The sequence below is a fragment of the Lonchura striata genome, chromosome 1 (assembly GCF_046129695.1).
Source record: "Lonchura striata isolate bLonStr1 chromosome 1, bLonStr1.mat, whole genome shotgun sequence".
Taxonomy (NCBI): domain Eukaryota; kingdom Metazoa; phylum Chordata; class Aves; order Passeriformes; family Estrildidae; genus Lonchura; species Lonchura striata.
Genome location: NC_134603.1, coordinates 110,546,522 through 110,562,528, shown reverse-complemented (window position 1 = coordinate 110,562,528; position 16,007 = coordinate 110,546,522). Strand labels below are relative to the sequence as shown.

The following is a 16,007-nucleotide window of genomic DNA, read 5'->3' as shown; positions in this document are numbered from 1 at the left end:
ACTGTGTCCATTTTACTGAAGAAATTTAATGCAAAGTAAGCAGTATTTCAGATTCCAACAGACATTTCAGATTGTCATAGTTTTGCTTTAACCTAAGCAAGCAGCCAAGCCCCACACAGGCACTTGCTCACTCCTCCACCAGCAGGATCAAGGGGAGAATGAGGAGAGCAAAAACCAGAAAACTCATGGGCTGAGATACAGACAGTTTAAGAGAGAAAGCAAAAACTGGACACACAAGCAAAAGAAAAAGGAATTAATTTGGTGCTTCCCATGGACAGGCAAGTGCTCATCCATCTCTGGGAGAGCAGGGCCCCACCACCCACAGCAGTGACTTGGGAATACAGACACCATCACTCCAAACATCCCTCCCTTCTTCCTCCCTCTCCCCACTTTGTTACACACTGAGCATAATGTCACATGGTCTGAGATGTCCCTTTGGCCAGTTTGGGTCTCCTGTCCTGGCTGTGTCTCTTCCCCACCTCCCACAAAACCCCAACTTCCCAGCCAGTGTGGCAGCACACCTTGGCTCTGCCAAAACACAGCCCGCAGCCAAAACCAGCACAATTATCCAATATTACTAAAATGTAATGGAAACTGTCTTCAAGTATGGAAGTAGTCCAGCTTTGTGACTAAATTACTTTAAGGCCTGCATGTATTTAAAGCCAAACTTACTTGTGTTACACATCTATTGGTTCAGATCTCGCAAGGAAAGAAGCAACTTCAATGAGAGCTCAGAAGCCTCCAACTTGTGCTTTCTGGCTGAGGTTGCAGCAAAAAGCATAATGTTAACATGGTGCTCCTATGTGTTAAATGTTGTGTTGATTAAATAAAAATTCTTTCCTTTGAAATGGAGAGCAAATTACCGAGATGACAGGAAATTCAAAACATAAGACACATGATTCAAGAATTCACAGATTTCTTAATCCAAATCAAATGTTGCATTTTTTACTCCATATTTTTTCATTACTATATTTTATCACATTAATATCAAACAGATTAAAATAATTATTTGGGTTTCAGAGCAGTTTAAAGAGAGGATCAGCATAATATCCCTGGAGATGAGAATTTGCAGTGTCTGGCCATGTACTGAGTAACAGTCACCTCCTCAACAAATGATGAACATTTTTACTAAAGCACATCTTTGAACTTTAACTTTCAAATATTTCCTCATTCCACCAGTCTTTTCACATATTTCTGCACTGATATTTTGAATAAAAAGGAAGCCAGAAAGAGGTGTGTGATTTTGGTTTAATCATCAGCAGCCTTCTGTGCATTTTTTTAGTTGAAAGTTCAGCTTCAGTTGTATCCGCTGTGGTAACTGTGTTAAACTTCAGTTTAACAGACATAAGAGAAGTGTAACACCTACCAGAAACATGAGCACAATTTCCATCTTTCTCTTTTTTATTTAACCACGTAAGTACATGTCAACAGTTGGCATAAACTTCATAAAAATACAGTACCTTTTTGTGCCGAAACACTAGTCACAATGTTTATATAAAGACTTTTTCCTGCTTCCTTGAATTCAATTAACATTTTAAAAAGTGACTTCCCAAAAGCCCTTTTTTTGTGAGTTTCCTTATAGAAATTTTTCCAAAATCTACTCTGTAAAAGTTAAAAAGCTAACGCATTTTCAGCCATTCTCCCTCACCCTCTCAATAAAACAGATTATAAAAAAATAAGACATTTTAGAATACTGATCAGTTGTTATACTACTACTTTATCACAGGTTCCCATTTAATTGACACTGTTACAGGCGTGATGGATGGTGTCCCTATAACATCCAGGATCACCAGATGTTATTAGGGCTAAAAAGACCAGTCATACCAACAGACTGATGTGAACAAGAAAACCTAGTTGAAACAAATCCAAACCATGAAAGACACACGGCGAAACATCAGACCTTAGCACTCTTATGATGCTGTAGAATCACAATTACTGTGATAGCTCCCAATGGCAATAAACATACAAAAATTCAGTTAAATGACTAAAGGGTGTCCTCAGACTGGGTATCTCGGAAAGTGAGCTCTCTATTATCTAATTATAATACTGGTGTGACATCAAGATGACAGAAAAACAGCAGAATCAGTCTAATAATGCTGGAGCAATTATACCCACAAAACTGACTACACCCATAGCACAACTGGGATAAATTTCATTTTCCTTTAATGCTAATGAAAAAGTCCAGGCAGGATCTAATATATAGGGAAAGGAAAAAGGGCATTAAATTTTGAAAGTAATTTCTTATCAAGTTAGGCGCTGAAGGTCTAGTTAAGGCAGTGAAGGATTTATTTTAGTATCTTTCTAAGGCTATGACAGATTTTTCCTGAATAAAGCATTTTCCCTAAAAAATTTCATGTATATTATGCCAGCTTATTCTGAATGCATAAGAATGCTAAAAACCCTTGGACACTGAGAAGCTAAACTATTGCTTACTGCAAATATTACCCTTATTAGTCTTCTTTTTTTAATATCAATAGGATTCCAATAACATGCACCAAAAAAATGAAGTTTCAAGTCCACCTACGAACTTTTCCATAGCTACTTTTAGCTCTTTTTGGATCAGTGTTAAATAAAATGTGCAAACATATAATCATTTGCATAGCAAATCTCAAGGGACTGACCCTGAAATAGAAATCCAAACTGTTAGGTTTAAGATATTTCTATAATCAGAATTCACTTAAAATGGTAAATAATAAAATAAAATTTTTCCATTTTAAGTCTAGTAAAAAAGGTATTTCTGATTTAGAATTCTTACAGTTACTAGTTTAAAGATTTGAAAGACTGATGCTTCATTGCATTGAAATGTTATTCCTTTGGAATCTTCAAGACTCTGTAATTACTATTTTCAAATACTGTGATGAAATATGGCCTGGAATCCTTGCTCATAAGGGTACATAAAGGAATTTTTCCTCTATTAGCAGGATCTTCGACATCCCAAATTTCAGGCATACTGCAGCCAGGCCTAAAAAATAGGAATATGAAAAGAGAAATTAAGAAATGCCATAAAAAAATCCATGAAGCTTGCTTCATAGTGCCCCATGAATACTTGTATGTGCCATCTGTATTTTTTTAAGTTTGTGTTTATACTAGAAAAATTACCAGATTACAAGATCAATAAATATAGCAGTAATTTTAAAATGGTATTGAGAATGTGTAAAATACATCTGGCTTTTGTGGTTATGTAATTGATAAAGAATTCATTTGGAGGAGGAAGTACATCAAACAAAACAAATTATGCAACACATTATACATTACCAGGGACCCTTAAATCTTCCTATAAAATGGAGAGTGGCATACATATTGCTAACATTTCTAAAGAAAATTCAGGAAGTAAAACACCTTAAAAAAGTAGTAATTTTTTTGTTTTTATAAAAGATCACAGCCAACATCAATTCCCTGTACAACCACTTTTCAAAGTCACAATAACTGAGAATATTCTAATTTTGCGAAAGATAATAGAAAAGAAATTGAACAGATAAATTTAATTTGATTCTAAATGAAAATAAAATCAAAAATCCAAACTAATTGTGCTCTGGAGGCCAGAAAGAGAAACCAAGGGGGGGTGAGGGGGGAAGTAAAAGCATAGCTCTTTCTGAAGAACATCTTAAATGTGACAAAATTTTTAGCAACTATTAGTGGTCATAACATTTTGGTGCTCCAACTGTCTTTTACTCTGCACCTTTTTTATTCATACTAGGCTTACATTATACACACACATCTGTTCTTGCCATCAGAGAATAATTGCTTATTTCCTTTGTAATGACTTCTTTCCTTCTGTGTTTTACAGTGAAGTTTAAAACACATATAACACAGCTTTCCAGGTTCACACAAAGAACACAGGGCTGCTAATGAGGGTAAAGTCAATTAGATCAGTTACTATCTACAGATGCTGGACAAAAATCTATCTTGGACACTTTTAATAAATAAAGCACCAATCAACAATCCAAAACTTTATATGAATCTTAGACTACATATTTGAGGGGTGCATTATTCTTGTGAGAAGGAAGGAGATTACTTACTTTTTTCTGCTTACACACAGTGACTCTTCAAGGATGTAGTAATTTACTCCTAGTTTCATCAAATCTCTTTTTACTTGACTTGCAGGTTTTCGACTGTACATGGAATACACTACTTTAGTTCTGGCCCTTCAAAAAGAAAAATCTAGGTGTTAGTTGCAATAGAGCATAAAAATGGAAGCTTTAACCTTAGACTGTAGAGGAAGGCGTTTTTATTTCACAAAGTAACTATGCTGAAGCAAAGTTTACATTAATAGTGCCATTTGCTTAGGTATGATTACATCTCCAGAAATATAATGATTCCAGGAACACAGCAGACAGCCCTTTGGTTTTTCTGTAGCAGGAGACAACTGTGTAACGAGATCCATGGTTACTGTGAACTGGAAGTGTAAAATGTCAAAGCAATGCAACCATGATTGATGTCAAAGCAATGTCAAAGCATGTAATTACTCAAGGCTAGAAACGACCTTGCTTGGACTGGGGTGATCAGGAACAATCAATCCTCTGCTGAGTCTCCCCACTAAAGATCCCTGTCACTATGTGTCACTATGGTCACACCACCCTTGCTGGGACATTTTGAAATGCAGAGCACAAAACCTGGAGTCCACCTGCAGTCATCAAGCAAAATCAGCCCTGGGACACCACGAGCCTGTTTTGGAACTAGAAGACCTTTAAGGTCCCTCCAGTCCATATCACATCCAGTAATACCCTCCTCTGTTAAAGCCCATCTATTTTCTGACACTTAATACAGGTATTGCCTATACCTTATTTTTCCCAAACACACCTTGTCCCATGATTTTGTAACTAGGACAGAACATTTCAGTTGAAAGGGACCTACATGATCATCCAAGTCCCACTGTCTGACCAATTCAGGGCTGACCAAAAGTTAAAACCAGTTAATGCTAAGCAGAGAGCATAAGGACATAAGGCATGTAAAATAAATCCCTGTCCTTTCTCTTTTATCCCTCTCTGTCTTGCTGCATTTTTGTTGTGTTGGATTTCTTTTAAGCAGTTTCACCAAATTAACAAAAAATGATGCTACATTATTAAATTTAGTAAAATAAATTCATGACCTTTTCAGATAAATCAATTTCAATTTAGGGAAAAATCCTGATTTTGAAAACAAGAGTACAAATCTTAGTAACTCCACTACAAAATTTCAGCTTCAATAATTAACCAATTATCATTAAAAAATGACAGCCCATCATAGAAAGCTAATAGAAATAAATATACTAGCTATCTTGGAAAAAAAACTCTATCTCTCTACAATGTCAGAGAAACTAGAATGAAGAAAGGCTGTAAGTGTACCGATGAAATCCAATTCCTTAACTTAATTCTGATTGTCCTGTATGTAAGTTTGAAGCCATATCTGTCTCCAGAGTGTATCCTTTCTGAGGAACATAAATCCTCAAGAAATAATGTGTTTTCAATCTGACTGAAATAACAAATCCAGTTCTATGAGATTTTAACAAATTTTACAACATAACACAATGCCATTCCTACTGTGTACTACAGACATAACAAGAATCAATAGAAGACATAAATAAAACCACAACTGCAAAATTTACCTTAATCCTGCATCTTCATAATGAGGATGATTTACAATAGGACGAAGTGTAGACAATTTAACACTTGCCATTGTAGGCATTGCTCCTGCAAAAACTGCATCTGAAATACACAATCAAAGGCATTTTTGAAATGAGGACTCAAGCAATTAGAGAAGCAATCTGACCAGTAATCCTGTAGAAAAACCATGACAAGGGTAGGATACTCCTTTTTAAAAGGCTGTATGTAACATCAACGGGAAATGCACAAAATCAGAGCTTTAGTTTGGGTTTTTTGTAACCTTGAACTCAATACAAGCAATTAGATAACTCAGCATCCAAGAATGGAGATTTAATTAATACATCTTATTTTTTTCAAATGGGTAGGGTAACATACTCATTTTAACAACTCTTTCATCAGTGTTAAACGGGCAGTAAAATCTCAGTCCACTATGGCTTTAACATATATTCTCTCTAGTAAGCAACTACCTTGTTTCCAACCAGTTTCCTGACAGATTTTAGGAAAAGGAGGGGTGCATCCACAACACACATACATATTTTTAGTTCTCTTCTAGCAAAAGGCTGATCATGTACTCACATACAGGACCCACATATTTATTTAAGTAAAAACCTATTTTAATTTGACTTGGCAAAGACACTTTTGTTGAAAATAATCCACCAGTGGTTAGAACCTCCAGATCAGTAGCCAGGAGTCTAACAAAAACAGCTTTTGGTGCTTTTTTCCCACAGCTTTTATGTGAACAAGTGCACTGGCCAGAGCAACAGATAGTAGCAGGTGTTACCTCTGCAGTCGTTTGTGACAGATTCCATGGCTCAACCTCACAATAAATGGAGACATCCTACATTATGAAATAGTTTACCTTGCCTGGTATTGACTTGTATCCACTCTAGGAGTTCTTCCTGTGGCAAGTTGCTAAATTCTCCCATGATGTTCCATTGAGTTCGAAGGTTTGCAGATCCCTCTATTGTCATCAATGCTAAAATAGCAAAGACCAGTGTTTTGGGCTGGACTTTATAGAAGAGCCATCCAAACAACTGAAATGCAAGAATCAATTAATTCCTAGACAACAATTCTGTAATGCTGTATGCAGAACAACTCATTTTTATTTCTATATTAGCAACTTAACATATATTGCACTACGAAACATCTCTGCTATTTTTTCTCCACTGAACTTCAGATTATAATTCGTATTATTATAATATAGTTCAGAACATAATATTATATATAATACATACTGTATTTCAGAATATAATTCCTAAGAATTACTCATGTTTAACAAATATTGCACATTTCATTTGCAATTCTAAATAAATATAAGAATTTTAAAAAATCATGTTAATGTAAACTTTTAAAGTTGTATGTCAAATCTCAAATGTCAAAATCTGCAACTAAAGATGATTTAATAAAGCTAACTGGACTTTTACAGTATTTTATCTCCTGTTTCCATTTAGAGTTTTTATCTGTAGTATACAGATTAGAGATTGTACTGCAAACTTTTGAAACTTATTAGAAAGACAGACTTTGAGGATAGTAAGCTTAATGCTGCTTTACAATCCACTCTTTCCTTTCTTGAATTGGGGCTTGCATTGTTTCCTAAAATCTATTTGCTGGAGGCTCTAAGCAAATATTCATAAATACATGAAAATGGGTAACTAAAAAAGTAGTACTAAATTTGCTGTGTTGAAGCTTAGTTTCAGCAGTAACACTTTACTACACCCATATTTGAACTAAACCTTAAATAAGAAAGTATAAACTACATTTTTTCCCAATTATAAGGCTCCACACATCAAAAATATCAAACTCATGCTAAATAAATACATTTCATTCATAGTACTGTTACCTGGGGTTTTTTTAATTAAAGCATGAATCGATAAAAGAAAGTCTCTCAGTAGAAGCTCCCACAAGGCTGACTACACCAATTAGGTAGTGTTTGTTATCCTTCTTATAAACTAACCACAAACTACCTCAGATTATTAAAATTCTCCAGCCACCTCTCCAAAAATACAGTATCCTCTACTCTCATCCCTAAAGACTCACTAAACACTCTGAGAAGAACAGCAATATTATCCAGGGAAAGTTAATATCCCAAACAGGTCTGACCACTGTGTGGATCTGGAAGGATGACGTGAAATGAATTCATTTGCAGGCTGCTCTACATGAGCAAACCTTTTCACCAACAGCTCCAAAAATGTCACTTCATTGACATGCTAGAACTTTGACAGTTCCACAGCATTTAAAATCAAAGAAAATTACATTACTGGCATGCTTTTATAAAGCCTCATTGATGTTCAAAGTCTCTGAATTTAGCACTATTTTGTTTACACAAGGAGCCCAGAATGATTGAATATATATGCAATATAAAAAAAGTGTTTCTTTCATCGGATGCTGTTCCTTATGTGGTTTTTTCTTATGAATTCAAGGTTTTGGGTTGTCTTTCTCCAGCTATTTCGTTTTAATTTCCACTCAGGATAGTATCATTTCCCCTAACAGAAAGAGGATGTCAAAAGTCTGAACAGTAACAACAGCAGATCTGGACCTAATTTGAAGCACAAACAGTAAATTAAATGACAAAACTGAACTGATCCATGATTTAATGACTCCTCTTCGTTCAACCTATGAGAATTAAAGGTTCTAATCACAGGTTCCTCATACTTTAAATGCAGCTGTATAGAAGAAGGGAGTTTTTTCCCTTTGCAAATATGTAGTTACTTTATATTTTTATTTAATTAAAAATCTTTTATTGAAAATGTGTTATGAATTGAATTACTCTCCAATGAAAATCAACATTAAGTAACTTCTTTTCATCAGAAAGCATTCCAGACAATGAAAATATTCTTTATTAGAAAAAGAACATTATCATTTTTATTGTCCATTAGCTGCCACAAGCTGCTGGTAAGGGAAAAATGAAAGTGTAGGGATTCATGCAATGGGCTGAAAAGAACACAACATAGAATTTTTTATTTTTCTATGTGCAAAAAGTAATTTTTAGCCTCAAAACAAATTAGATGTACTAATGTACCACTGCAGAGAAGCTTTCATGATCTGCTAGATGGAAGGATAGCGCTGACCTCAATTACAATAACTGCCTATCTTAAATTTGCTTAATTTTTTCTTGCATCTGTAAAACCAAATTATTACTTATTAACTTATGTTCAAACACTTAAAACTTTATCCAATGATAAAGTGTACTGAGTGTTAATCAATCATTTTATCACAAGTCACATCTTCCTCCATCCAAGAAATTCTGGATCAGTATTGCACATACAATCAGATTTTTCAGCCCCAAGTTTTTTTACTTCTCCTCAGCTGCCAGTAGGATAGAAAAAGTTCATTAAAAACCACTTGATATTCTCCTGGCCCTACAAAAACAAGCAAACCAACCAAAACAAGAACAACAAACAAAGTTTTCTTATTGTTTGCTTAAGTCTTAGAAGTGATCGGCCTTATGGGCCAGTGTCTGCCTACCATGCTGAAGCCAGTCCTGTATTGCTTGGAAGATTATCAGCCTCTCTCTACTAAAGCAAGCACACATCTGTCAGACCAGTAAAAAAAATCCAGCTTGCCTTCTATGGGTATCAATCAACACCAACCTGGGGAACAGCTGAACAGGTAAAACAACCTTCACTAATAAAAGGACAAGGAAATCTATTCGATTTTCCATTATGCTGTTCACTTAAAGTTAGATTCACTTCTTTGAACGCTTCTCCTCAGGCTCAAACCAGGGCCAGGATATTCCCAGGTTGTATCATGTAGTACTGCTCGTCATTTATCCCTTTCTGCACGAAATAAATGTCTGACCTGCAGCAATCTAAAGCCCTTCCCTAGCACTCATGATCTGTTTCTTTCAAGCCAACTAACTGTGCCTCCATGATCCTGCAATGAAGGAAGGGAAACTCACTGGACCCGTCACCTGATCCAACCAACAGGGGCAGCTCCCAGAAGAGGTTATCATCTGCAATTGCAGCTTCCTGAGAAGCTTACCCTCACTCTACAATAGGAAACAGCAGAACAATCAAAGGGCCAAAATGCAGTTGGAAGCAGCGGATAAAAAAATATTGACAAAATACTGTCCTCCCTTCCAATATTTACACACTTATGACACGTGGGATCCTCTAAGATCCAACATGCAACAATTACGAAAAGCACTAGCATTCCCTAAGTGGCCTGATGACCTCATCTGCAGTACTAAACACCCACAACAATCCAGGAAAAATTACTGAAATGCTATCACACTCAGGTGCTTAAAAAAAAAGTCACCACGCAGGTAAAAAAAATCAGAACAGACTTTACAGTGGCACAAAATATATAAATATTTTTACTTCTGAACTTTGCTACAAAATTCTACTACAAATACCACCACCAAAACCAACAGGGCAGAAAAGCCCATCAAGAAATACACAGTTAAAAAAATAACTAAGACCAAATCAACTTTGGCAGCTTTAATGTAAATCATAATTGTTATCTAGAAATTGCATGTTAAAAGAACGTATTTTTTCATTTTGTTTTTCTGGCTTTTTAAAAGAAGCTTCATTACAAATTGCTCAGAAACACCTTATGAAAATTCACTTAGAAAAATAACCAGTACAAACTGCTATTGCATGAACAACCAGACCACCTAAGAGGATGCCAGCATTTGAAGAACAACTAAGAGCTGCAAAACTGAACAATAGAATAGCAACCATGTAGAGGAAATTCCTAAGCCCAAATACTCAATTACAAGGTGGCTAAAGAAAGAGGTTTCGATAATTTCTTAGCATTTTGTATTTTAACTGTAGAGATTAATTTGATGTTGGCAAACACTCGGCACTTTCACCTATGCCAAGTACATCAGGCATCAAGAAAGGGATGAGCACATTTACGCAGACCAATACTGTGTAATCTGTCCAGTGTTATAAAGAACTACCCTTTTCTAAAGATCATTTAGGAAGCAGTTCATTTTTCTGGAAAGCAATTATTTCTTCAGCTGGCCTAACATCAGATAACTTTCTCTTCTCTGCATAAATCTGTCTCATTCGCTCATCTTCTAGTTGTTTGACATGGGTATCAGCTGTTCTACAGACAGGAACTGCCTTCACCATAGCACCCTAATTCTCCTTTAGACTTTTTACAAAACCACAGTGCTGTGCAGGGTGACAGCAACCTCTGAAGGCTGGTTTGAGCATGGTCACCCAGAGCCAAGTGTCCCTGGTCAATGTCCAGACAGCTTCCGAATACCTCCAAGGATGGACACCCCACCACATCCATGGGCAATCATGCCAATGCTTTCCACCCCTCCAGTGAAAAAGCTTCCCCATGTTCAGAGGGAGCTGCTTGCATTTCAGCACGTGCCCATCACCTCTGGTGCTGTCACTGGGCACCATGTGCAAGACCCTGCCATTCCCCCCAGTTTTGTACCATCCGCAAACTTGCTGAGGGTACACTCTGCCCCACCATTCAGTCCATTAACAAAGACACTGAACAGTCTTGGAGCCAGCACTGGCCCCTCAGGTTACTGGCCTTCAATCAGACTTGGCACCACTGATCTCTGGACCCAGCTGCTCAGACACTTTTCAGTCTACCTTCCTGCCTGCTTCCCAGACAAAGGACTACTTACCCTACTTTTGCTGCATGTTCAAAGCTTCTAAAATAGCTATCTAAATAGAGATTTAATCACGTTCACTTCTCAGAAACATAGATAATGAAACGTGGAAAGTCTATTCTAAGACCTTTTCTATCTGGAGGATATCTAGTAACATTTGATGTTACAGATTATTCAAAGTAGAATGATTAAGTCTGAGTTAGGCATATGAGTTTTGATTTTTATGACTGAAAAGTTTTCAACATGCAAGACTTCAAATGAGACTTCTGCAAAGAATTAATAGACAAGAAATATGCAAGGCAATAAGCTCTGAAGAGCTGTGAAAACACAGTGTAAACAAACACTGGATAAAATTAATAGTCAATAAAAACTTGCAGAGGCATAGAGGTGTGCAAACACAGTAAAATCTAAGATACATCTCCCTGTGCTCAAGCTTGATACACAGCATGTTAACTTGTATAATAATGCAGTTGGACAAGCTGCATAAAGCAAGACTTTTGCTTTATTTGGGAAGAGGGGAGAACGGAACCATTTTTGACAGGCAATATAATCTGGTTTATTTTTATCTGGTACCTTCAGATACAGCAATTACACACAGAGAAATCTGCTTTAGGACAAATATCTGTGTAATACTCTAAATATGAAGACAGCTACAGGACAAAAACTTACCTGTTTTGAACACACCAAGGAAGCCATAATACACAGATGTGGCGTTAAAAACAGCTTTAGTCTCATTATTAAAATCGCTAGGACACTGTATGCCAACAGCTGCAACGCATGGAATACCAGCTGAAAAGAAAAAAAGAAACCACAAGACACAGAAGCATATTTGCATACTTTTCATTTCTGCCTTAAACACACAACTTCATTTTCAGTATAGCTTAAATGATGAGCTTGTCTGAAAGAGTCCAAGTCAAAGTAAAGATATTAATATTTCAGATGGTGATAATGACTTTCTGTTATTTTTTATCTAAAGTGCATGTAGTATGCTAATAAATGGAATAACAAGAAGGAGAAACATTAATAAAAGAAAATGGAGCTAGAGAAACAGCTAGCTATTTAAAAAATCCTTAGACATTAACAGGCTTAACTTAGGCAACAACAGGATATGTAAAAATTCTTGTATAACCTCTTTATAGCAGTTAAGAGATCCTGTTTTTTAGTGCCCAAAATACACAAGTATGGAATAAGAGAAGCAAATACGATCAGCCTTGATAATGATACAATCAGAGGCATCTTGCTTTAGTATTCTAAAAAGTATCAGATATGGCACTCATTACTCCTAACATTAATCTATGTTACTTGCCAAAGTGCTGTGCTAAATCAGAGGCATTTTTGCAATCAGTGCTTTTATCTGATTGATTATCATAGAATCATTTACGTTTGAAATGACCTCTAAGGTCAAGTCCACTCATTAATCTGACACTGCCAAGTCCACTGCTAAACCATGACCTCAATGCCACATCTACACGTACTTAAAAGCCTTAGGGATGGTGACTAAACTCCTTCCCTGGGCAGCCTATCCCACTCCTTGACAATACTTCTGGGTATTTTTCCTCATATCTAATCTAAACCTCCTCTAAGGCAACTTGGAGTTAAACCATGACAGACATCTACCAACTCTCTGGGCCACCTGATCTCAGTGCTTCACCACTCTCATTATATTAAGATTTCTTTCCTATAGCTTGCCTAAATCTGCCCGATTCCAGTACTAAGTCATTATCCCTTGTCCTATTGGACCAGGCCTTGCTAAAAATTTGTCCTTGTCTTTCTTTTAAGTCCCCATTAAAGTCTCCCTGCAGCCTTCTCTTCTCCAGGCTGAACAACCCCAACACTCTCAGCCTGTCTTCATAGCAGAGGCATTCTATCCCTCTGTTTTTGCAGACCTCCTCTGGACCTGCACTAACAGGTCCATGCTCTTCCTGTTCCGAGGGCTCCAGAGGGGGACACACCACGTTGCTTTGCACCATTTTACTGAAAACCATGTGCACTACAACATTCATTATGGCATATCTCAAAACAGAATTTGAACATTATACATCATGTGAAACCCCAGCAAAGGAACCAATCTCCTTCTCAGTCTCCATGTAGAAAATGGGAAATCCAACCTAATTTCAATGTCTTTTGGAACAGCTACAGTAAAAGTACAAGATTCCTCTCTCGTACAAACCCCCATTACCCAGTATATTCCTTTATTCAACATTTCCGAGTTATCCTGGTGACATGCCAGGCCCAAATTCAGATTAGGGAAATAACAATGCAAATACTTAACTTCAAATAATCCACATGTATGAGCATCAGCCCATTGCAACCTCCATTTCAATACTGAGTATTTCCATTAACAAAGGAATAAAATTGTGCAGAAAAAGAATCTTACCTCACCATGGTTAAAACGTTCCTCTCTGAAAAAAATAACAACCCAAAACCCATCATTATTTATGTACTACAGAACAAATGGTTTTATTTTAAAATAATTTCTAATGGCATTAGACAATGCAACTAATCCAGTAAGCGTGAATCAAGTGTCAGATTTTTTCCCCTCTATGCAAGTTTTGAAATAAATGGCCAATTGTAACTATCTTCTTCAATCCTTGTATCTATTTCGAAATCTTGAGTATTGATTCTTAAAATTATTTCCATGAAATGAACCTCAGGTACCTTTATAACCTGGAATAAAATAATGGGGAAAAAAAAGTTTGCATTCACTATTTATAGTAAAAAAAGAAAAAAAAAGGCACATAAATACTGCTTTAGGAACAGAGCAGAACAGTAAATCATTAGATATAAAATCTAGGCATAAATGGGTTAAGATGTCTAAAACAAGTTGAGCAGATAGCCTTAGTTTTACTTATAATATAAATATACAATTTGTAATACATCCATTCAGTTACTGAACTGCACATAACTAACCTTTCAAAAAGGACTTACATATTGTAAAATTCTGAATTTTGTAGCATATAGCAAATCAAATGAACTTCCAGCACAAAATTCAGTTTTACATTAAAAGAGGAGACAATACTTACTTCTCATATCGGCCTGTGTGAGATAAGGACCACAGAATGTATTTAATTGCCTGAAGAAAACAAGAAACAACAAAAAGTATGAACATACTTTAAAAAGCATTTTGAAGCATTTTCAACATTTCCTAAATTAAACTACACCTGGGTAATCTCTTTTTGAGATAATGCTAAGATAAAAGACATGCAATGTTTTAGCTAAAACTTCTTTTAGAGGATTTTTAATTAGTCAGGCAGTTAGCAGTTATCCCATCTGTTCCTGTGCAAACTGTAAGTTGTTTTTACACAAACGATACATAATCAAATTTACAAAAACAGTTATAAACTCCAGTTTTAGTATTCATCAGCTAAATAACAGAAATTTCTTTTCAAATCAAGTTTTATCACTGACTCAGGGCTGGACCTTTGCAAAAATCTTTGTAAAGAGAATACAGAATTTTAAATACATGTTTTTGAAAACCTGTGTTTTTTCTGACTGTATTACATGTCAAGGTTTCAGCAGGGGGAGCATTGCAGCAGGGTGGCTTCTGTGGGAAGAGACATGGGGCTTCCCCCATGTCAGAGAGAGACAGTTCCAGACAGCTTCAAACCAGATCTACCATTGGCCAAAGCTGAACTCATCAGCAACACTAGTGGGGCCCCTATTGATAATATGTTTACAAAAAGATAACTCTGCAGCATGTTTAAGAAAGAGCAGTAAGAAAACTGGGAGTGAAATAACCCTCAAGTCACCGAGGTCAGTGAAGTAGTGGGAGGAGGTGCTCCATGAGATAGTAGCTTTTGGGAAACACCATGGTGATATAAGTTGGTTTTTGTTTTGTTTTGTTTTTTTTTTCCCTGGAAGCCCATGTAGGATTATGGTGGAACAGACAGAAATTCATCTGAGACCTGTGCAGGACCCCATGCCAGAACAGGTGCACATGCCTTGAAAGATGCTGCAACCTACAGAGAGCCCACAAAGGAAACAGCTCGTGGCAGGAACTGCAGCTTGTGGACAAGAATCCACAAAGGAGCAGGTTTTATGGCAGGAGCTGCAAGCTGTGGGGGACACAAGCTGGAGCAGTCTGTTTCTGAAGAAACATGGAAAGGACCTATGCCGACCCCATTCTTAAAACAACTGTAGCTGATGGAAGAGACCTACTGAGCCTGGGGATGAGGAAAAGATGGTTTTAGTTTTTGGTTTGCTTTTGGCATTTTATTTTGAATTCACAAAAAAATTAATTTGATCTTCCTCAATCCAAGTCTGTTTTGCTCATGATAGTGAATCAGAGAGTAAGACCCTTGTACTTATCTTGACCCATGAGATTTTTCTACTCTTCCTTCCCCATCATACTGAGGGGAGGGAATGGCAGCATGGCTTGGCAGGCACCTGGTAGTCAGCAAAGGTTAACCCACCACATAAATTTCTTTCCATCTCAATTAAATAAATAAATAGCAATCCCTTAAAAACAAAAAAACTGAAATGTAAGTTCAAGGTAAAGGTGACTCAGTAAATCAATCACTTACCCTTTTGATGATTACCCCAAAAACCACCAGAACGACTGGTAATAGCAGAGTCCTTGTGTATCTTACTGGAGTCTAAAATGGAAATTAAGTTCATTAATTGCTTTCCTTTATCTGTAATTATTTCAATCGCCATTTTGAAGAAATTAATATAAGGAGATCTTTCTAGAGTAAAATGTAAATGTAAATTCCACCCAGGAATCATACTAAAGCCCTAATACTAAAGTCATCAGTAAATTATTTCCAGTTCTTTGGCAAGCCATCCAAAGATGAGAAATTTAATCTATCTCATCTGAATTTGAGTACTATAGGTCGACTAATCTGTAA

At 36.4% G+C, this 16,007-nt stretch overlaps 1 protein-coding gene across 2 annotated transcripts in view; it reads right to left on the bottom strand.

Moving 5' to 3' along the window:
• Positions 1-1,383: 1,383 nt before the first annotated feature.
• Positions 1,384-16,007, bottom strand: part of DPY19L1 (dpy-19 like C-mannosyltransferase 1) — a 44,571-nt gene continuing 29,947 nt past the window's right edge. For both annotated transcript variants that reach the window (XM_021553274.3, XM_077786654.1), the window contains 8 exons: positions 15,684-15,755; positions 14,184-14,233; positions 13,538-13,562; positions 11,830-11,949; positions 6,442-6,616; positions 5,585-5,684; positions 4,020-4,145; positions 1,384-2,962 (listed from right to left, as the gene is read on the bottom strand). In XM_021553274.3, coding sequence (XP_021408949.2) covers positions 2,806-2,962; positions 4,020-4,145; positions 5,585-5,684; positions 6,442-6,616; positions 11,830-11,949; positions 13,538-13,562; positions 14,184-14,233; positions 15,684-15,755 — 825 coding nt within the window. In that variant the 3' untranslated portion in view covers positions 1,384-2,805. The remainder of the gene's footprint in view (positions 2,963-4,019; positions 4,146-5,584; positions 5,685-6,441; positions 6,617-11,829; positions 11,950-13,537; positions 13,563-14,183; positions 14,234-15,683; positions 15,756-16,007) is intronic.